At 49.4% G+C, this 22,369-nt stretch overlaps 1 protein-coding gene across 2 annotated transcripts in view; it reads right to left on the bottom strand.

Annotated features, from left to right (window-relative positions):
* KRBOX4 (KRAB box domain containing 4) overlaps positions 1-14,391 on the bottom strand; it is a 69,913-nt gene extending 55,522 nt beyond the window's left edge. For both annotated transcript variants that reach the window (XM_048213498.2, XM_057311150.1), the window contains exons 1-5: positions 10,504-14,391; positions 9,392-9,495; positions 7,349-7,393; positions 3,217-3,343; positions 2,805-2,900 (exon numbers count right to left, since the gene is read on the bottom strand). In XM_048213498.2, the coding sequence (XP_048069455.1) occupies positions 2,805-2,900; positions 3,217-3,343; positions 7,349-7,393; positions 9,392-9,495; positions 10,504-10,699 (568 nt within the window). In that variant the 5' untranslated portion in view covers positions 10,700-14,391. The remainder of the gene's footprint in view (positions 1-2,804; positions 2,901-3,216; positions 3,344-7,348; positions 7,394-9,391; positions 9,496-10,503) is intronic.
* Positions 14,392-22,369: the final 7,978 nt, after the last annotated feature.

Raw genomic sequence — 22,369 nt, 5'->3', positions numbered from 1 at the left:
ACTAGAATTCTTTCACTTGTTCTGTGTGAAAATTATAATAAAATGTCGGGGGAAAGGCTAGACAGAGAACAGCAAAGTAAACCCAGTGTAAGTACAGAAAAGGAAATAAAGGTAAAAGGAGAGGTGAACTACACGGGCTTGGACAAGTCGGATTACTGCAGTGAGGCCGCTCTTGAGACTAACCATTCCTAGAAGATTTCCCTTGTCTCACAACGACCAGAGAAGTTTTTTTAAAGATCTACTTATTTATTTGAGAGAGAGAGAGAGCAGGGGGACGGGCAGAGGGAGAGGGAGACAAGCAGACTCCCCGCTGAGCAGAGAGCCCGAAGCAGGGCTGGAGCCCTGGACACTGAGATCGCGACCTCAGCCAATATCAAGTGTCAGACACCCAACTGACTGAGCCGCCCAGGAGCCCCAACAGAACAACCAGAGAATTTCTGGGACCTGCCAGAAATTTCCTCCAGGTCCAGGGGAATATGCAGTCCCGAAGTAGCCTGAAGTCTGGAGAAATGGGGGAAGAGAAAAAGCTGTCCAGTAATGAGTCCATCCACCCGCTCCTGTCCTTCTCATCCCACCTGACCCCATGCTCCTGGGTGAGGCCTGGCTGTGCCTCCCCAGCCTTTGAACCCTTCTTGCGATATTTAAGCCAGTGGCTCTTAATTGGCCATGGGCATCGGGCTATCTGCAGTGTCAGTCACAGTTCGCAAACCAGGACCACCCCGGGCTTTCTGGAACAATGTCCACAGGCTGGGGCCTAACCGTGAGGATCCTGAGGGGTCCGCAGGTCACTATGTGATACGCCCTGGGTTAACAAAGACTGTAGTAAGACATACTCTATTATCAACAACAATACAAACAGTGAAAACCACTACCGAAAGCTTCCAGGGGGCCAGGCACGCTTTTTGGTGCTTTACGTTCATTCACTCATTAAATTCTGACAATCCCGTAAGTTCAAACAGGCAAAGAGACTTTGAGCCGAGTGTGCAAGGGACAGCTAGTGCGCAAAGAAGCCAGAAGTTGAATCCGGGCCGTGAGCTCCAAGGCCGGGCTAGTGACTGCTCGCTGTGGAGGAACACTGAGCCTCCTCCCTCTGCCCTCCTCCAAAAGGAAAAATTGTTTATCGAATGTTCCACCAGCCCCACACCTGGACAGGTAAGAGTAAGATGCAGGCGTTCTCTCTAGGGTTCCGTGTTCTAGGCAGAGAATAAGCCACAGACACTTAGCCAGCTTTGAAAAAAGAGTTACCAAACGGAATGCAAAAACAGAAGCTTCGCTCTATTATTTACCCTTATAAACGTACCAACAGAGAAACGAGCATTGTGAAGAGCTGAGAGAAGGCCAAGGTGTAACTGAGATAAAGCCGGATTGTTCAGAGAGAGGAGATAAAATAGAAATCTCCAGAAGAGCAGCTGTGAAGTGATTCCCGGGACCCAGGCAGTAGCCATCAGCAGAACTACAAAGAGAAAGCCCCAGAAGAGGCGAACTTGGAGGTGCAGCTGGGAACGTGCTGACATGACCTGGACCCCACACTGCCCGCACGCACACCCAACGTGGCTGCACTTCCTTCCAACAGAACAGTTTTTCATATGAGGGAACTGGACTCCAGGGGGGACTGTGCCTCCGAGTTTCTGCCTCCTGCTTGCGGGGCACGAGTGAACTGAGAAGGAGCCTCAGCCACTTCAATTCCTGGACACCCCGGAGGTGCGAAAAGCAGGCCAAGACCAGAGCAGAAAGGCGGATGCATCTGGACAAGGTGGTGGACATGGATTTGACAGAGCATGAAGGGGACACTGTACCCCGAAGAGCCCTGGGAGAGGCGACAGGGAGACTAGCCCAGGGAGGCCCCCAGAGAGCGGGTGCAGAGCCCAGCAGAGGCCGGTCCTGGAGAAGCCATCCAGGGTGGGCACCCGGGGCAGCTGCTGTGAGTGCACCAGAAAAAGGGGAAGAGCGGCATGTGAAGTGTGTGGATTCCCACCAGGGGCCCAGAGCCAGACCAACCAAACCCACGAACGAGGCAAAGAGCCACTGGGCCCAGGACGGAGGCGGCGCTCACGAAAGCAGGCCGCCTGGGAGGGATGTCCTCTCCGGGTCCCTTGTGTTCTGAGTCAATACAGAGAAGACACGGAAGACAAAATAGCTGAGCGGGAGGGACGCAGTGATGAGAGCAGGAAGCTGACAACAGGCAGAGGCGAGTCACATTTGGAAGAGACGGAGGGGCTGAGAAGAGAGGACTCTGGCCCACGAAGGCTGACGCTGTTGAGCACGACGGGAGCACAGAGAGAGCACGGGGGGCTGCCCGGCCTGGCTGAGCTGGAGGCCACCAGCAAAGCTTGCGGTCCCCACCACTCCACCAAGCCAGGCGGAATGACTCCCTGAGGCTGAAGAAGACTCCCAGCGTCAGATGTAAAGGGCCCACAGACGACAAATAAAGCGGAAGTGTCACACCTACATCCCATGTCTTCTGAGAAAAAGGCTGATACCAAGGGAGGGAAAACACCATCAAAGCTTCCAGAAAGGAGGGGGAGCAGGAAAGGGGGAAGGCCACCCAGGCTACCGGAAGGTGGACATGGGATCTGAAGAGCAGCGGTGGCCGCACGGTCTGAACCCCAAGAAGGACAGGGGGCTGCAGAAGGGTGGTGGGAAGGGGGCATCGTGTGGATACCACGGCGGCTGGTTTCATCGAACCCAAGTCACGTCCCCCAGTCTAGGGGCTTTGACAAGAGCTCCCAGACCTGCCCGTGACGCCCAGCTCTCGTAGACCTCCTAGGTCCCTGGCCCCGCCCGACTGCCCCGGGCGTGCTCACCTGGGTAGCTGCGCGTTGGCGGCTCTCCCTCTGCCCTCCTGGCCTCTTCTCCTCGACCCAATCGCAAGACCTCATCTGGTTTGGGAACCAGGTATCCTGAGGAGGGGAAATGACACAGGACGTCATTAGCAATACCAGAGGCATTCCGGGAACCGAGACCTATCCTTGCCAATCAGAGACAGTATAGCCTTGGAGCCGGCCCTGTGTGGACAGCTCTGTGCCCCTCGGTGCAGAACAGTCGCCGAGAGGGCGAGAGCACAGACATCCTGGGCGGGGTGTACATGGGACTGTGACTTCTCAGCGGTGAGCCTGAGGTCCAGTCTCATTCCAGGCTTCAGAGGCCCCGGAGCAGGCAGCAGCCGAGGTGACACGAGCACGTGTGTCCCAGGCACAGTGTGCAGCCGTCCCTCACCCACGGACACCAGGTGGCTGTAGTTCTCCAGCGTGACATCCCTGTAGAGGTTCTTCTGAGCGGAGTCCAGCTGCTGCCACTCCTCCAGGGTGAAGTCCACAAACACATCCCCAAAGGTCAAGGATTTCTGCAACAGCACATTCCTCATCAGCCCGGAGTGCCGCGCTCGGGCCACTACATCCCACCCTCGGTCTTTCACACGCAGCAGAGACTCAATGTGCCTCCCACCCCAGGAGATCCCAGACAGAGGAGGACAGACTGGCTGCACACAGTGGAACGTCAGCTGCCCAGGGTCACAGAGCAAGGACAGAGGGATGAATGCATGCGTTCTGCTTTCCACACACAACACGACTGCACTGCCTGCCCCAACACCACTGCTCTTTGCTGCTCACCGCACAACCGTACACCGTACAGCGTATGGAGCGCGTATGTCACCTAAGGTATTTTACACTTCACAAACAAACAGAGAAGGTGGTAAAGATCTCTTCCTCTGGAATCGCAATCCTTCAGCTCACTGACGGAACGCACACCGAGCTGGGAAGTCCAGCGGATATCAAGAACGATAAAAACACACTTTCTGAACTGAAGGGGCTCCCGTCTAGTAGAGGGAGAGACACTGACAAACCACAGGTAAGGGAGGGCGGGCAGGAGGGCGGGCTGCCTGTGCTCCCAGGGCAATGGGAGAGGCAGTAGAGGAACGGCGCCTAGAAAGAAGTCCGTTCTGCTCGGGGCGGGCAGAGAAGGCTTCGCAGAGGACACAGAGCTATGACAACAGTCCTGAACACAGCTCTTCGGTCAGGACTGGGAGGTAACAGAACACTGGTCGTGGCTCTAGGTGCCTGTTGCACAGCTAAAACCCTTACAAATCCCCATGAGAGAAGAACTGGAACATCTCACATTCTTTTTTTTTTTTTAAAGACTGTATTTATTTATTCGACAAAGATAGAGACAGCCAGCGAGAGAGGGAACACAAGCAGGGGGAGTGGGAGAGGAAGAAGCAGGCTCATAGCGGGGGAGCCTGATGTGGGGCTCGATCTCATAACGCCAGGATCACGCCCTGAGCTGAAGGCAGACGCTTAATCGCTGTGCCACCCAGGCACCCCTTGGAACATCTCACGTTCTAATGAGGTGACTGGAGGTGACCAGATGGGGCTGCAGACCACAAAGGCCAAGCTGTGACTGGAAGCTCTGGACTGCTCAGCCCCACCCACCCTTCTCCGGAGATGGAAGAGGGGCTGGAAATGGAGTTAACAACTGAGCGTCACTGCGTTAGGAAGCCGCCATACCATCCCCCCTGCATGGGTCTCTGGGAGCTTCCAGGTGCGTGAACACATCCATATTCCGGGAGGATGACGCTTCCCAAGTCCACACGGACAGCAGCTCTTCTGCTCAGGGCCTTACAGGCCTTGCCCTGTGTTCATCTGGCTGTTCACGTGTGCCCTTCATCACAGCCTTTAATAAACTGCGAAATGTAAGTAAGGGTGTCCCGGAGTCCTATGAGCCGCTCTAGCAAACAATCGAATCCAAGGAGGGTGTCACTGGTCCCTCTGATCCACAGTCAGCTGGTCAAAAGGCCGCAACTCAGGGCTGGCGTCCGAGGGGGGTGTGGGGGGGGCAGTCTGGTGGGACTGACCCCTCAAACCATGGGATCCGATGCTATCTCCAGGGCAACGGCGTCAAAACTGAGCTCCGGGTAGGACATCCAGCTGGTGCGGCAGAGAGCTGTTTGGGTGGGGAAGCTTCTACACATGTGCTGACCAGAAGTGTCAGAGATACAGAGCTCTGTGTGAGGGCGGAGGAGCCACGCTGGAGGAGGACAGGCAGGGAAGACACAGTGGGAAACGACCGGGCTGTTCCCACCCGAACGCGGCCGCACCGGGTTGTTCTTTCAGTCACCCAACTGCTAATCGTGGCTAACCCAGCAGGAGAGGGAACAGGAAGCAGGAGTGTGGGAGTCTGCCCTGGTCAGCAGATTGAGGTGAAAAAGGAAAGGTCTGTGTTTGGTCTTGTCAGCACCAAACAAAAGCTCGCTTTTCTGAGTGCCCAGATCCCTATCAGAGAGAGAGCAAGACCCGCCCGGTTACCCCCTGGATCTCTTCCTGCCCCCCCCTCACTGGGTGGCCTGCAGTCCAGGAGACAGGTGGCACCCGCAGGGCCCCAACAGGCCACACGGGGCAGCCGGTTACCCAGCGCTGCAGAGGGAGACAAGCCAGGACAGGCCTTGTGCAGCAGGACAGTGACAGGCAGGTGTCGCCCCAGGAGGAGCTCTCAGAAGAACCCACCCCCCATCACCCTCCCAAGTGACAGCTCAGGTGTCAGGGACCATGACCACACTGCTGAGCACAGGGGAATCACTGGCTCAGAGGCCCTCAGCGGTCAAAATCCACGAACACAGAGCGTCGGACCTAGAGCCCTCACCTCCAGACCTAGACCCTTGCAGATGACACACGCTCACAAGGAACACACTGAAGCATACGCGGCTCAGTACTGCTGCATCATTTCCTACAGCAAAGCACAAGAATATGGTCAGGGTACATCCGTGGCACAAAGGTAAATACACGATAAGGTATTTGCAGCCAGTGGAATATCACAGAGCCATTGCTGTAAATGGGGCACCAGCGGGGTGAGTGAGCCCTCCAGGGGACAGCCGGCAATGTCTGTAGAAACTCTTCACTGTCACCCCAGGGGGAGGGGTGGGGACACTGGCATCAAGGGAGGGCAGGGCAGGGATGTGGTTAGATACCCTCCAGCGCACACAACCGCCCTCCACAACGCATTTGCTGGCCCCAAAGTGCAAGCATGCCCAGGTGCAAACCCCGGGGTTGTTCAAACACACAATGAAATGGAATGCTCGTGGAAAAGTCCAGAATGTGCTGTAATATGTAAAGAAGGAAGAGATCCAAAGTAAATGGCATTCTGATGTGGAAAGAGATGTGTATACGTGATCTCTCAAGAACGTAAGGAACAAGGAAGGAGACGGGGCATGGGGCGACAGGGAGAATGAATCTTCACCTTTTGTTAAACCAGCTTTTCTTTCAATCTTTTACCATATGTACAAATCATTTTTCACAGCGCTCGATTCGACGTATTAACACTCTATTCAGAGTGTTTAGAATCTTGACACCCATAGTCTCAAATCAATCAGCTGTATAATTTATTTCCTTAGTACCTTTATCAACTTTCAGGTTAAGTGGCATCATAAAACCAGCTGGATCCCTTTTCAACTTTCAGCAGCCTGGAAAAGCTGAACACAGACATTATCTGGTCTTTAACATTTTGGGAAAGTCGCCACTAGTCTAGGATGTGGGACAGCCGGTTCAAGTGTGACTACCTTTGACCCCCAAATCCAACTTTCAGGTGTATCCTCCAGAAGTACCCACACTGTTGAACACACACAGGAAGAGTCATCCAAGAGGCACCGTAGAGAACAAAGAAAATTCGAAAGCTGACTGTGCACGAACAGAGCAACAGTCGAGTGATACACCCAGAGCGCGGCACGGAAAGTGCAACCGTCCCTCCGCACTGAGGAACAGCTCCCAGAAAGAGCCGGGCGGGAAGAGCAAGACGGGAGTGGGGCTGGGAGGGCACCCAGGCAAACGCTCACCCCACGCGGCCTGTGGGCCTGAGCTCAGCTTGTGAGACTGGCGGAAAGCCAGCCACCCCGCACCAGCACCACGCTGTTACCAGCGGGCACTCTGAGGAGAAACGTGGCACCGGGGGCGGAAGAAACAGGGATGTTCCGACAACTCTTTAGTGCACAGAATGTCAAGCATGGACTTACTTTCCTTATTTGATCACAATGGAAAAGCGAACAGGGAGGTGGAAGCGAAGTCAGGCAAAAGCACCCGAGTCTATGGGCTTCGACGAGCTTCCCTGAGAAGTAGAACAAAGAGGAGGTGCCCTTCCTGAAGAAGAGGTAGATGAGAACACTGGCCTTCTTTCTGTCTTTTCTGTTTGATAGTTTTGGGTTCTGTGGTGAGGGGAAGGATCGGAGGAACCGGGGCTGAATTACAGCTTGAATGGAAAACAGCCAGAGCAGAGCAGAGTGACAGATTTGTCAGGCTTACTATACAGATGCCCCGAAGCTGCCTCAAGTTCCCTGGAAACAAGGAGGGGGAAACGAGGAACTCACCTGGGCAGTGCCCATCCTGTTCTGCTCTGGACAAAGGGCGGGGACCTAGGAAGACAGAATGAGGGGGGTCGAGATCAGTGCACTCAGCCACGAGACCATCCCCACCAGCCCGATGACAATCACCCTTGTCCCTGGGGAGATGATATGCGAACGAGCCTGGGAGCTCGAGCCCGGTCCCGTGGGACATGGATAAGCTCGTGTGGGCTTTGCGCAGGGCCTGTGTCTTAGGGCTGCCGAATTGCCCTCAATGAATCCTGTTGCATTTCTTTTTTTTTTTTTTTAAAGATTTTATTTATTTATTCGACAGAGACAGCCAGCGAGAGAGGGAACACAAGCAGGAGGAGTGGGAGAGGAAGAAGCAGGCTCCTAGTGGAGGAGCCTGATGTGGGGCTCGATCCCACAACGCCGGGATCACGCCCTGAGCCGAAGGCAGATGCTTAACCGCTGTGCCACTCAGGCGCCCCCCTGTTGCGTTTCTTAACGTATTTAAAAGCAGATGACGAAAACTCAAGTGCAGGGCAAGCTCATTTGTTCACCAACAGGTACACAGTGGGGGACGGCAGTGTACCAGAACGTTTACTAACAGGTTGGCACTGGTTTTCTCGGACTGGTGATTTCAGTTTTCCTCTTTTGTTTACTTGGTATTTTTGAATGTGAACATTGTTACTCATAAAATGGAAATGAAAACGGATTACACCGAGCCCCAGAGGTGACAAACCCTGAGCAGAGTCTGGAGGACCGGGACCTCTGGCTGTGTCTGTAGGAGGGAGACAAACCAGGGCTGGACAAGGGGCAGGGAGCAGGGAGGGAGGTAAAGAGCCCATCAGTGGTCCTTCCACGGGGAGCTGGAAACCACTGACCTTGCCACCCTGGGCACACTGCCCTTCACTGCCTGCCTCCACCCGTTCCTGGCTCGTGACTTCCTCCTTTCCCAGGATGTCCATTCAATTGCCTGCTCTTCCCTGCCTGGCAGTTTTCTTCCTCGTTTTTTTTTTTAATTTTATTCATCTATTTGACAGAAAGAGAGTGCCCGTGTGTAGACACACAAGCAGGGGGAGCTGCAGGCAGAGGGAGAGGGAGAAGCAGGCTCCCCACGGAGCACGGAGCCCGATGCAGGGCTCGATCCCAGGACCCTGGGAACATGACCTGAGCCAAAGGCATTTGCTTAAGCAACTGAGCCACCCAGGTGTCTCTGCTTGGCAGTTCTCAAAGCAAAGTCTCCGCAAGGAGATTCTGCACAGAGTAGCTGGTGTCACCGCAGCAACTCGTGTGGCGGCCTCAGGACACCAGGGTTCAGCTCCATGCAGCTTAACCACTCATGCTCTCAGGCCCAGTCACAGCAGCACCAAAATGAGGTAGGAGAACAGGAAGATAAGGTACCTCCGGACTACTTGCAAATTTTAGCAAGGAAAAAAGAAAACAATACAAAACTATGCTGCACTTTCCTCAGACTAGGAGGACATTCAACATTTGTGTAGCGGTGGATGGGATGTTCACTCTAGGGCTGACTCAAAGCCAGAAATAGCCAACGGAAAGGAGGGGGGCATTCTGCTGTGCACACAGGCGTGTCAGGAGTCAAGAGAGTCCTGCGAGGCTGGCAGTGACCTCGTCACCCTGATCCTGCCCTTGCAGGGCTGTGGCAGGCCACCGGCCTCACGGCAGCATCCCTCCATCCACCTGCACGTTTCATCTCTCTCCTCGATGGGGTCCAACTGCCCACCGTCACGCAGGGGGCATGCTCTCTCTCAGCTGGAGGAGGGACAGAGGCCACTGCAGCTCAGTTCCTCTTGAACCTGCTGTCCTCTAAGCCTCCACCCTCTGCCCTAGGGGCCGGGTCTGTCCTGGAGTCTGCACCCCCTGCCTGAGACCCTGAATCCTCTGCCCTGCTCTCTGGGTCTGGGCTGAGGCTCCTCCTCCTAGGCCCCTCATAATAGTTCTCTTCTTTCTAAGGATGCAGGACCCAAGGATTCAGAGACAAACGCATCTCAGCTGGGACCATTCCTGCAGCACCACCTCTGTGCCTCTGACCCAGGGGGAACTCACCTTCTGAGGCCTCAGACTGGCTCTTCTGCACACTAGGAAGTCCAGGTGCCAGTGAGTAGGAACCTGCAGCTGGTGAGCAGTGGTCTCAGGGAGGCACCCTGCTCCTGGAAAGAAAGCCCACACAGCAGATGCAACTAGCAACCCCTATGATGGAGTCAAGTAGAGGAAAACTCAGGGGAGCCTGCGTGGCACAGCGGTTAGGCGTCTGCCTTCGGCTCAGGGCATGATCCCGGCTTGTGGGATCGAGTCCCACATTGGGCTCCTCTACTATGAGCCTGCTTCTTCCTCTCCCACTCCCCCTGCTTGTGTTCCCTCTCTCGCTGGCTGTCTCTATCTCTGCCGAATAAATAAATAAAATCTTTAAAAAAAAAGTTGGAGAAAACTCAAATGTTTTACTTTATGGAGGGACGCACAAGGCCTCATCTGAGTTTGAAGAGTAACCTTTAGTAGGACCCCGATTATCACCAGACAAGGAGCTGAGCACTGCCTTCTCTCATAATAGTCCCTGCTCTGGAATCACGGATTGTCTGCTCTGTCGCTTTTATTCCCTTAGTGAAAACGTTGAGGGCTCGCTCTCTGCCTGTACTACGTGCTGCAGATACACCAGGCAACAATATAATCAGAGTTCCCCGACCTTGTGGAGCTGTAGTCAAGCAGGGAAGGCAGAGGGCAACCACAAACTTGATGGATTTCGGGATCGTTAGTTAGAAAGGGGTAAGTGCTAGGCAGGGGGAAAAAGACAGAAGGATCCCCTGGGGTTGACCAGCTGTGCGACTTTTGGCAGGTGTCTGAGCCTTTCTGTTCTTTCTAGCTCGCAAGAAAATGAGGAGACTCGTAGCACCTGCTCACGGGCTATCGGGAAGATGACCGGGAACCCCAAGGGCGCCTCGCACTTACTAGGCACTCAGCAAACTCACTGACTGTATCACTCGCCGTCACCCGGGGCCCGCTGAGCGCACTCAGCCCGCGGCTTGGTGCCGCGAGCCCGCAGGGCGCGAAGCCATCACCCCCGCCCTCCCCTGCAGCCCTTGTCCGCTCCGCCTCCCCGTACTTGACTCCCACAGCCCCACAGACAGTCGGGGCGTATAACAACAACCGGCGCGACCTCGCACCGCCCTCGAGTCGGCGGAGTACTTCCGCTCCCGTCGTCCCGCTGCCCGACGCACTCGCACAAGGGGCTGAGGGGGCAGGGCCTCCCACTGCCCATGGCCAAGATGGCGCGTGTCGCGGACGGTGATTCGGCCGGGGCTCGTGTGAGGCGCGGTAGCGACTAGAGCGCGCGAACATCTTCCGCGACGCGTCGCACATCACGCCGATGCGGTGCGGCGGGGGCGGGAATGGCGTCTCCGGGCGGCGAGGTGCCAGCGGAGGGTCTCAGCGGCTCCGGTCCCTCCGCCTCCGAGACCGAGCCGCTCTCTCGCGCGCAGGCCGCTGCGCACCCTCCACCCCTCAAAGCCACCCTGTCCGCTTCCTTCAGCTCGTCCGAATGAGAAAGTGTAGTGGTGCCTGTGAGGTCCTCAGCGGCACATGGGCGCGGCCATCTTGGGGCGGGGCCGTTCCCTGATTGTCCAGCCCGCCCCAGGTCCAGGGGTCAGAGAGCAGGGGGTCAGGCCCAGTCGGGGGAAGTGGCCCCGAGGAGGGTCTGGGAGCTGGACTGGAGGGGCAGCCGCACCCACAGACGAGGAAACCCCGATGCCTGATTCTCCTGAAATAAATCGTGTTGCTCCCGTTTCAGGGACCCTGGGCGTCCTGCGAGAGTGGTTGTTGCTTTCTAACAACACTGCCTCAAGGAGCAGAGAGCCTCGGTGTCGGCCCGTGGCAGCCACTGGTAGCATGGCTGCTAAAAAAGTCTGTACGTGCCCTTGAGGAACGTTTTCTCTTTCTGTCAGGGTCTGGGAAGAAGAGGCCAAGTGTGTGCTGCCCTTGTAGCTGCCTGGTCACCAAGCAGTTCTGTGGGCCACGCGTGGTCGGGTCTCAGCTCAGATGCACCCAGTTCCTTCTGAGCTAGAGCCAGCAGGTGCCCTGCACTGTGGGAGAAGCCTGTGACAAAGACCAGCATGCGATCCATCAGACGTGTGTAAGCTCCCGTTTGAACATACTGCTTTCTCCCTGTCTTTCCCTTTCCCCTCTATGAGTTCACTAACATTCCCCGGGTGGTTTGGAGGTTCATAGCCCAAACCTACAGCGCAGAGTTCTGGGAAGTGACTGTCCAGGCCTTGTGTAGGAGTCCCAGAAGAGCCTGTTCTCCCTCACGCGAGTGAGTGGGTACTGCCCCCCACTGTGAGTGTGTTCTTCCTGCATTTGAAAGTGGTGGCCAGGCTCAGAGATGCTACCTGTTAATTTCTAGAGGAGGGGTGACCTGCTAACCTTCTTTTCAGACATCAGTATAGGAGGCAGGAAAAACTTAGTAGAGTTTGTATGGTAGTGTTCCGAGAACAATCGAGAAACCCCCAGCTGCAGAAGTACCTGATCTTTGGCCCTGGTCAGACTCTCCCTGGATGCTGGTAAGACAGGGACAGGTGCTTGCACACAAGGAGAAGACCTAACGGTTTGGGTGGGGCCTAGGGAAGGACCCTTGTTTTTTACTCCTGCAACGCCAGCATTTCTAGTGTGACCGTGTCATTTCGGAACCAAGAAACGTGCAAGGTGTTCTTTCAGTCCATCTTCTGCCCGGTGTATTAGGATGTATCAATCCAGAGGGGAGAAGGCTTCATTCCACCACTTGCTGGCCCCTTGCGTCATAGCTGAAGACCACCTGCCTAAAGGGCTGTCGTGACTGATGTTGGGTGCATCTTAGAGCCCCAAACCCAGGATTTAGCCCACAGCAGGCACCTGATGTGTGGTGGCAGTTGACATTCTTTTCTTCCCACACTCGGTTCCATGCCGGTGCCATTGCTGTGCCTTCCCGGAGTGTGGGCTTCCCCTTTTCCACCTTCTTGCACGATTGGGCCCGTGCCTGGTTCCGGCCTCACCCAGGATCACCACTGGTATTCAACTGAAAACATTTTTTCCGTCGGCCACTAGACTTCTAATGAAGTGAAAAGTAATTGTAAAGGGTAAACCTGGGAGGCCTGGATTGCCCAAGGCCCGTGCATTCCACAGAAAATCCCGTGCGAGGAGGACTGGTCCTTGTCTGGCTCCTGGGAGACCACCACTAAGCCCCTGTCACATTCTGCCTAGTCAGAGTGTTTTTGTATTCTAAGCATCGCTGTTCCAGTTTGGCCCGATAGTTTATGCAAACAGTGTGACTTATGGTGAACATCTGGTTCTGTCTGTGTGAGGCCCTGGGCCGTGCTGTGTCAGTTTGACATCTGGAGGGCTGTAGACAGAGGAGCTCGAGTCAGTCCCGTGGATCCTGCATGCCCGCACAACCTCCAAGAAAATCCCTGGACCCCAAGGCTTGGGTGAGCTTCCCTGGCTGGCCACGCTTTGCAGGTTTTGTCACACACCATTCCCGGGAGAATCAAGCGGTGACCGTGGGGCTCCTTTGGGAGAAAACAAGTGGCGTGTCATGACTGGGTGCTGCTGGACCTCACCCTGCACCTTTTCCCTTTGCTGTTCTACTCGGCACACTTGCCCTGTCAGAAGTCATAACCGTGCACCACACAGCTCAGAATGCCCCACAGCACTGACAGGTACAACAGCTTTTCCGAGTCCTGAGTCCTGAGGAATCATCCAGCCTGAGGGGGTCTTGGAGACCCACATTCCACCGTTGTGCAGATGCTCGGATGGGTCCTCACTCTCCAGTGTGTTTCTCCCATCCCAGTTGGTGGAGCTTCTGAACCGAGTTTGACTCCGCCCTCAGCGATGCGCAGGTTGCAGCCCGGAGTCGTGGCCTCTGGAGGGCATGGCTGTGCTTTTCCACCGCTGAGGGGCGGAGGCGCGGGGTCCGTGCCCTGGGCAGGAGCTGAGCGAGCTTCTGCTCTCGCAGTTTTTAATTATACTTTTATGGATCCCCTAGAGGTTATCACATATACCACTGATGTATTTGTCTCTTGTAGATGAATACTTCTTCCTCCAGAATTCAATGATGTAAAAAACTTTAGCTCAGCTCCATCTTACCTTTTGTACTGTTGTCAACCTGGATTTTAACTCTACATTTTATTCCTCTCAATGTGACTTAAAATGTTTAAGACAGTCAGTGTCCATGTAGGTGTACTCACAGATTTTCTCTTTAGAATCCTCTTCATTCCTTTTTGCACTTTTATTTTTTAAGGATCATTATTTTCTAACTTTAAGACCTATCTTGAGTATTTATTTTAGCGTAGGTCTGCTGACAATTAATTTTACCAGTCTTGGTTTCTCTGAAACCAACTTTATTTCATCCTCATTCAAAAAGGGTGTTTTCTCGGGGTGCCTGGGTGGCAAAGTCAGTGAAGCTTCAGAGTCTTGGTTTGGGCTGCGGTCGTGATCTCCCAGTCGTGAGAACAAGCCCTGCCTCCACTCTGTGCTAGGCCCTGAGTCTGCCTGAGTTTCTCTCTCCGTCTCTCTCTGCCTCTCCCAGCTGTGTGTTCTCTCTCTCTCTCAAATCAATCAGTCAATCTTTTTTTTAAAAGGGTGTTTTTTCTGAGAATAGAATTCCAGGTTAGCAGTGATTTTTATTTCAGCACTTTAAAGATACCATTTCACTCAGTTGACCGTCCGACACTTGATTTCTGCTCGGGTCATGATCTCAGGTTTGTGGGATCGAGGAGCCCCACATCAGGCTTTGCACTGAGTGTGGACCCTGTTTAAGATTTTCTCTCCAGGTCGCCTGGGTGGCTCAGTCCGCTAGGCATCTGCCTTCGGCTCAGGTCATGATCGCAGGGTCCTGGGATGGAGGCCTGTGTGGCACTCACTGCTCAGTGGAGAGTCTGCTTCTCCTCCCTCTGGCTCCCCCCTCCTCGTGTTCTGTCTCCAATAAATAAAATCTTTAAAAAAAAAAAGAGATTCTCTTTCTCCCTCTGCCTCTCCCCCGTGCTTGCACACACATGCTTTCTCTCAAAAAAAAAAAAAAAAAAAAAAAATATATATATATATATATATATAATGATACCACTTCATTGTATTCTGGTTTCCACTGTATTTGTTGAAAAGTCAGCTGCCATTTTTATTGTTTCCCCTTTGAAGGTGATGTCTTTTTTCTCTGGCAGCAATTAGATTTTCCTTTTTTCTCTTTTGTTTTCAGCAGTTTGACTCTGATTTGCCTAGCTATGATTTCCTTTGTATTCATTCTTCTTTACATGAGAAGAGCTTTTTGTGTCAATGGCTCATTATCTTTTGTGAATTTTGATATTTCTTCAAATTGTTATCCCTTCCAATTAAACATATTTTTGGATCTTTCCACCGTGTTCCATGTCTCTTATATTCTTTCCATTGTTTTTCTTTCTTTTTTTTTTTTCCACAGTGCTTCAGCCTCGACATTCTGTACTAACTCTCTTCCGGTTCACCAAGCTTCTATTATGCTGTGTCTAACATCTATTTAGTGCTTAATTTAAGCTATGTTTTCAGTTCTAGAATTTCCATTTGATTCTTTCTAATAGATATCAATCATTTTGTCACCTAATTTCTTGACATAGTAATCATAGTTTTTTTTTTAAGTTTGTATCTGATAATGCAAATATTTGGATTGCTGTTGGGTTTATTTGTATCATCTGTTTTATCTTGGTTTCCTTCATCTGACTCATGGCAGCCTGTGATTTTTTTTTGAACACCAGAAATTGTATATGAAAAGTTTTAAAAGATTTCTCTGGATGATGTTATCCTCCAGAAACAATTTACTTTTTTTCTGGCAGCCTAATAGACTAGAAGCAGATGACCTTGATCCCATCAAGGAATAAGATGATTTGAGGCTCTATTTCATGTTCATGAGGCCTCATTTTTTTTTTAAGATTTTTTTATTTTTATTTTTTTGAAGAGTTAGAGAGAGAGGGAACACAAGCAGGGGGAGTGGGAGAGGAAGAAGCAGGCTCCCAGCGGAGGAGCCTGATGTGGGGCTCGATCCCGGAACGCCGGGATCACGCCCTGAGCCGAAGGCAGACGCTTAACGACTGCGCTACCCAGACGCCCCCATGAGGCCTCATCTATATCTGGTTTGCTCCTCTTAGGACATAGCCATTCAGGATTTTTACCTGAAACCCTGACAGACCTTGATCTCTGATTTTTGTCTCTCTGTCACTATGAGATGTCTAAAAGCCCCACGTAAGTTTTTGGCCTCTTACTTGCTGCTTTTTGCTCGACTTCATGACATTTTGTCTTGTGTGATTTAGAAATTGAACGATGCCTACTATTTGGAGTTCCATTTTCTGTGGTTCCTATTTTTGTTGGTCTTGACCTTCAGGTTCTGGTTACCTTAGCAGCAAGCACAAATCCAGTTTTTATGCCCTATTCATGAGACTTCCAGAAGCTCTGAATTACCATCTTCTGCACTTTAGCTTGCCTCCATACAGCTTCAGGAAGAACAAATGTGTCAAGGGAAAAAGAAGCAGCTCACTTCAGTGTGTTTTCTTCACTTAATCATCTAGACCGCTCTAAAGACTAGTTTCCTTGGATCATATCTGACACCTTTAAAAAGCTGAGGGGTTTTGGGTATTTTGTCTAGTTTTTATGGTTTCTATCAGCCAAAGAATTAGTATGAGATGAGATAACCAGTCATATTTGGAAGAAGAATCCTTGCTATACAATTTCTGTGGCTACCGGTTACCGGTTTAAGAAAGTTTCCTTCTATCCTTGGTTCACAAAGAGGCTTTCATATGAATGGATGTTGCATTTTTAAAGTGCCTTTCCTGTAACTAGTGAGATGTGATTTTTTTCTCCCTCACTGTATCAATGGGACATATTGTATTCGTTGATTTACAAATATTGCATTCCCAGAGTAAACCCAGTTTTGTAATGACCTATTATCTTTTAAAATATTTATGGATTCAGCATACTAGCGTTTCGTTTAGAATATATTGAAAAAGACTGAACAGAATTTTCCTTTCTTGTAACGTTCTCATCGGCTCTTGGGTCAAAGTAATGCCGATCTCATAGAACAAGATGGGAAAGTTTCCTTCTTTTCTCTGGAAGAGTTCTTTTTCTTTGGAAGAGTTTGTGTAACATCGATGTCGGTTCTTCCTTAGCCACCTGATAAAATTCGTCAAGGAAGCCCTGTGAACCTTGAGTTTTCCTTGTGGAAAAGTTTTAAATTATGGATTAAATGTTTATAATAGATACAGGACAATTTAGATCTTCTGTTCATGTGTCCTCTCCCCGACAGGATCACTGAGCCATTGCGTCAGTCACAGACAGGCTCTCACCAGACTCCTTATTAGATGAACAAACTAAACATCTTGCTTTTCCAGGCTATTATGAGCCAACTTCCTGTCGCTTACAGCTGGAAATAGTTCTAACTGATAGAGAAGGATATTCAGGAGAACTTGGTTGTAATTCTAATGTGACCACAGTGAAATGTCTGTATAAAAATTAAATTGTATTTCTGTATACCAACAAAAAGACATTTAGAAAATGAAATTAAAAGAAAAACAGTTTACTCCTAGTACCCAGATCTTGATTTTTTTTTTTTTAAAGATTTTATTTATTCGACAGGATAGAGATAGCCAGCGAGAGAGGGAACACAAGCAGGGGAGCGGGAGAGGAAGAAGCAGGCTCATAGCGGAGGAGCCCGATGTGGGGCTCGATCCCATAACGCCGGGATCACGCCCTGAGCCGAAGGCAGACGCTTAACCGCTGTGCCACCCAGGTGCCCCCCAGACCTTGATTTTTAACCACCATCCCCACTAAAAGGAAACCAGAGATTTTTAGAGGAATGTCTGGTTCTGGGCCTGGGGCTGGGAGAATACATGATGAGTATGGGTATCTTATGCTCTTCTCTTACACTCTAGAGAGCAAAGATGCACTCAAAGCCTAATGAGACATGTCTAAAGGACACAGGAAGCATCGTGAAGGACCTTCACTGGACACATTTGAGATCATTTTAACACCAAAAAGAGTAATGGCTGCAATTTATTGTAATACATTAAATAAATGAAAATCCATGAGTTCATAGTGATACTCGAAAAAGGAACAAATAAAAAAAGATAAAAGAAGAAAAGGAGAAAGCTCTTTGTCTTATTCTTAGAATGAATTCCAAGTTAACAGAGATGGAGCTGCATACAGATGTATTGGGGAGAAACATCTGCAAGAGGTTGAAAAAGACAGAATTGGACAGAGGGAGGATTTACCCAGAATGTAGTTGCAACCGAGGCCTCAGACAATCCTACAGTGGGCTCTGGAGCTGAGATGGCCCTTCAGAGTTGTCCCAAGTTGAGGAGATTGGGCTGGACCTCTGTATTCCTACATCAGACACTCAATTCCTACAATCAGACACTACCACCTGCTCTCTGGGCAGTGGTGGGGAGTGAAGGTGTAACTTTGAGTAAGGCGGGTTCCCTGTGGCTGAGAGCAGTTTCCAGGGAGCGACTGCTGTGAGGTCAGAAGCTGATTCTCCCAGAAGCTGGGGGAATGATGTATTGGCCCTCAACAGGAGATCTCAGTGAGCACCACACTATTCACTCTGGCACTTCTTTCTTTCTTTTTTCCAAGAAGCCAGACACCAAAGAGGGCATATTGTCTTTTTTTTTTTTTTGAAGATTTTATTTATTTGAGAGAAAGAGTGAGAGAGAGAGAGAGCACAAGAGGGGGGTGGGTCAGAGGGAGAAGCAGACTCCCTACTGAGCAGGGAGCCTGATGCGGGGCTCGATCCTGGGATTCTGGGATCGTGACCTGAGCCGAAGGCAGACGCTTCACCAACTGAGCCACCCAGGCGCCCCTTTCACTACAGCGGTCGTTCTATAAGAATGCCACCTAATAAATATTAAAAATTGATATAATTAGAAAATCACTATTTTATATACTCCACGTAATAATTGACTCAAGCAAGGAAGCTTAAGGGATATTGTCTTAGCTTGAACTGTTAAAACAAAATACCATAAACTGCGTAGCTTATCAACAACAGAAATGTACTTTTCATAGTTCTGGAAGCTGGAAGTCCAAAATCATGGTGCCAGAATGGTCGGGTTCTTGGTTAGAGCCCACTTTCAAGTTACAGATGACTGTATTCTTGTTGTATCCTCACATGGTGGGAAAGGGGTGACTGGCTCTCTGGCCTTTTCTTATAAGGGCACTAATTCCATTCATGAATCCACACTCACGACCTAATCACCTCCCAAAGGCCCCCACCTGCTAGCACTATCATATTGGGGGTTACGATTTCAACAAATGAATTTGAAGAGGGGACACAAACATTCAGTCCACAGCAGATGTTGAAAGCATTTGATAAAAGGTTGTTTTAGAACAGATTCTTTTTTTTTAAGATTTTTTATTTATTTATTTGACAGAGATAGAGACAGCCAGCGAGAGAGGGAACACAAGCAGGGGGAGTGGGAGAGGAAGAAGCAGGCTCATAGCGGAGGAGCCTGATGTGGGGCTCGATCCCACAACGCCGGGATCACGCCCTGAGCCGAAGGCAGATGCTTAACCGCTGTGCCACCCAGGCGCCCCTAGAACAGATTCTTAAATGTAGAATCAAAACATCACTCTACGGATTATTTGCTGATTGCATAGAACACTTAACCCATGACGTATGCTTGGCAAAAATGCTTAACCTGAAACTGATCAAGCCCGGAGACCTAACTGCAATTTTATAGAAAGTACAAGAGATAAAGGAAAAGTTTAGGTGACATCATGAGGAAACAATTAGAGGACACAGAATGTGAGACATTCTATAAGCCAACTGGACTGGTTTCTTCAGTTATTCAGTTAATAAGTTAATAAGGCAGTTAATTCAGTTAATAAGGCAGTATTAACCGGTCAGGGGAAGGTGATGATGGCAGTGTAGTTGTTGATTTCCCTGAACACTGTCTTAAAAACAGAACCATTATAGTGAAAGAAAAAAAAATTACAGGCTACGTTTTGAACAAAACAAAGTGACAAGCATCCCTAGGAGCCCCAGAATGCAAATGGGTGAAACCAAACCATCGACAACAGCGAGACCTTGCAAGTTCCATACAGAAGAGTGGCAGAGGGACCGTAGGGCCATTCTGATGGTCCCAGGAGCCCCCAAAGACACTACCCGCATACAAACACTCCTCAGCTCAGTTACTTACTGCCTCAGTTTCTACCACACGGGATACTCCTAGCCCTGGTCTCCTCACCTGACAGACTATCAACTGGGGTCAAGACCCTCAAGATTCTTCCAGGTGGCTGCCTTCCGTGGCATCCACCTGAGCCCTGGGGAAACTCACACCCTCAGTCCACCAAACTGTAGACCTGCACACTGTCTACACTGCTATCCTCACCCTGCCGTTTCAGGCTGCCACACCAGCCTCCTCTTTAAGGTTCATCCTGGTGGGAGCAGTCATCAATCTATCCTCACACCCCCAAATCTTGAGGACAAGCTTTACCAAAAATTCTCAAGCCTCACCACAGAGACAGGATTGGATGGGTCGGTGAGTTTCTGCAGATCAGATGATCGTCTCCCCATCTAGAAGGCAACCTCCATCATTCTGAATCATCTTGGGGGCCCCCTCTCTTAGCTTGAGGTGCTGGTGGGGAGTTCCAGAAGAAAGGGCAAAGTGCTTTCTACTGCAAGATTTCCTTTCAAAAAATAATTTTTAAAAAGGAATCTTCAACCTGCTCTCACATCAGTTGGAGGAGGAGGATGGGCTGATAATCCAAGAACTTGTTGGCACCAGAAATTAAATTTTCCAGAATATGTGTAGACACCACATGAACATGAATATGCCTAGAATTAATGGATACAAATAAAATATGTGTACCACTCCTACTTTATCCTTGTACCTTCCTTTAGGTTGGGTTTCCTAGTATTTTGTAAAGCCAGAATAATCTTATTTTTTTCATGGACAGAGGTGTTTTTCTAGAAACAAGAAAGTCCTTCAGGTTGCCAGGAAATGACATTAGATGGTAATTCTAATTCACCCAAAGAAATTAAAAGCTCCAGAAAAGGTAAATATGTAGGTAAATATAAAAATACTGTATATTTTAAAATATTCTCTTAACAGATTTAAAAGATATAATATTGCATAAAATAATAATTATAAAATTCTGTTATTGAACTTATAACATCTAAAGATATATAAAGATATATATGACAACAATGACACAAAGACGGGAGAGAAAGAAATGGAGCTATATTAGTGCAAGTTTTCTGTATTTTACCAAAAGTAAGTTACTATTAGGGGCGCCTGGGTGGTACAGTTTAAGTGTCTGCCTTCGGCTCTGGGTGTGATCCCAGCGTTCTGGGATCAAGTCCCACATCGGGCTTCTCTGCCGGGAGCCTGCTTCTTCCTCTCCCACTCCCCCTGCTTGTGTTCCCTCTCTCGCTGGCTGTCTCTGTCAAATAAATAAATAAAATCTTTAAAAAAAAAAGTAAGTTAGTATTAATATGAAGCACATAGTAATAAGTTAAGATAGATTTTATAATCCCTAAAGCAACAGTTAAGAACATGATTTTTTTAAATACAGTAAAATAATTCAACAAAGGAATTTAAATGGTATAATAGAGAAAAAATCTGACACAGAAGAAGAAAGAAGGAAGAGTGAAACAAAAAAGACATGCAACATGTAGAAAAGAAATAAAAGAATGGAAAATATAAATTCATCATGTAAATAATTAGATTAAATGGGAATAGATTACACATTCCAGTAAAAAAGCATAGACTGTTAGGACAGGAAACAAGATTCAGGGGTGCCTGGGTGGCTCAGTTGGTGAAGCATCTGTCTTTGGCTCAGGTCATGATATTGGGGTCCTGGGATTGAGCCCCGCATTGGGCTCCCTGCTCGGGGGGGGGGTCTGCTTCTCCCTGTCCCTCAGTCCCACTCATGTGCTCTCTCTCAGGCTGTCTCTCTCAAATAAATAAAGAAAATCTTAAAAAAAAAAAACCCACGATTCGACTATATGCTGTCTACAAGACACACACTTTATTTTGGGGGACATAGCTACGTTAAAAGTAAAAGCATGAGGAAAGATTACCATACAAACATCAACTATAAAATTGCTGGGGTCGCCATACTAATATCTGACCAAATAGGCGTTAAGACAAAAAATACTAAGAGTCAAAGAGGGTATTTTGTAATGATAAAAGTGTACATTTACCGGGAACATAGAACAATCTGAACCTATATGCATGTGACAATAGAGCCCCAAAATACATGAAGCAAGAGAGGACGGAATTGAAAGGAGAAACGGACAATTTAACAATAATAGTTGGAGCTGTCAACACCTCCTCTCTCAATACCAAATAGAAAAGCCAGACGGAATGTCAGCAAGGATATAGAACACTTGAACAACACTATCAGCACACTTGAACTGACTGACATCTATAAAACAGTCCATCCAACAAGAGTAGAACACACATTCTTTTCATGTGCCAATGGAACATTCTCTAGGATAGACCGTGTGCTCAGCCATAAAAAGCCTCAGTAAATTTAAAAGATCTGAAATCGTACAGAACGTATTCTCTGAACACAGCAGACCTCAATTAGAAACCACAAAGAATGAAATTTGGGAAATTTCCAAATATTTGGAAACTAAATAACACTCTTTTTTTAAAGTAGGCCCTATGCCCACTGGGGGCCTTGAACTCATGACCCCAAGTTCAAGAGTCTCACACTCCACTGACTGAGCCAGCCAGCTGCCCCTACATCACATACTTATTTTAAATAACTCATGACTGAAAGAAAAAATTACAAAAGGAATTTAAAAATATGTTGAAAGAAGATGAAAGTACAACATATCAAAATACATGGGATGCAGATTAGGAAGTGCTCAGAGGAATGTTTTATAGCTTAAATACCTATATGAGAAAAGAAAAAAAGGAATCCCAAATCAACAACCTAAGTTCCTACCTTAAGAAATTAGAAAAAGAAGAGCAAACTAAATCCAAAGTAAACAGAAGGAAGAATATAATAGAGATTTGAGCACAAACGAATGAAATAGGA

The sequence above is a fragment of the Ursus arctos genome, chromosome X (genome assembly GCF_023065955.2).
Source record: "Ursus arctos isolate Adak ecotype North America chromosome X, UrsArc2.0, whole genome shotgun sequence".
In the NCBI taxonomy this organism is placed as follows: domain Eukaryota; kingdom Metazoa; phylum Chordata; class Mammalia; order Carnivora; family Ursidae; genus Ursus; species Ursus arctos.
The sequence above is the reverse complement of the archived record's forward strand: the minus strand, read 5'-3'. Positions and strand labels throughout refer to the sequence as shown.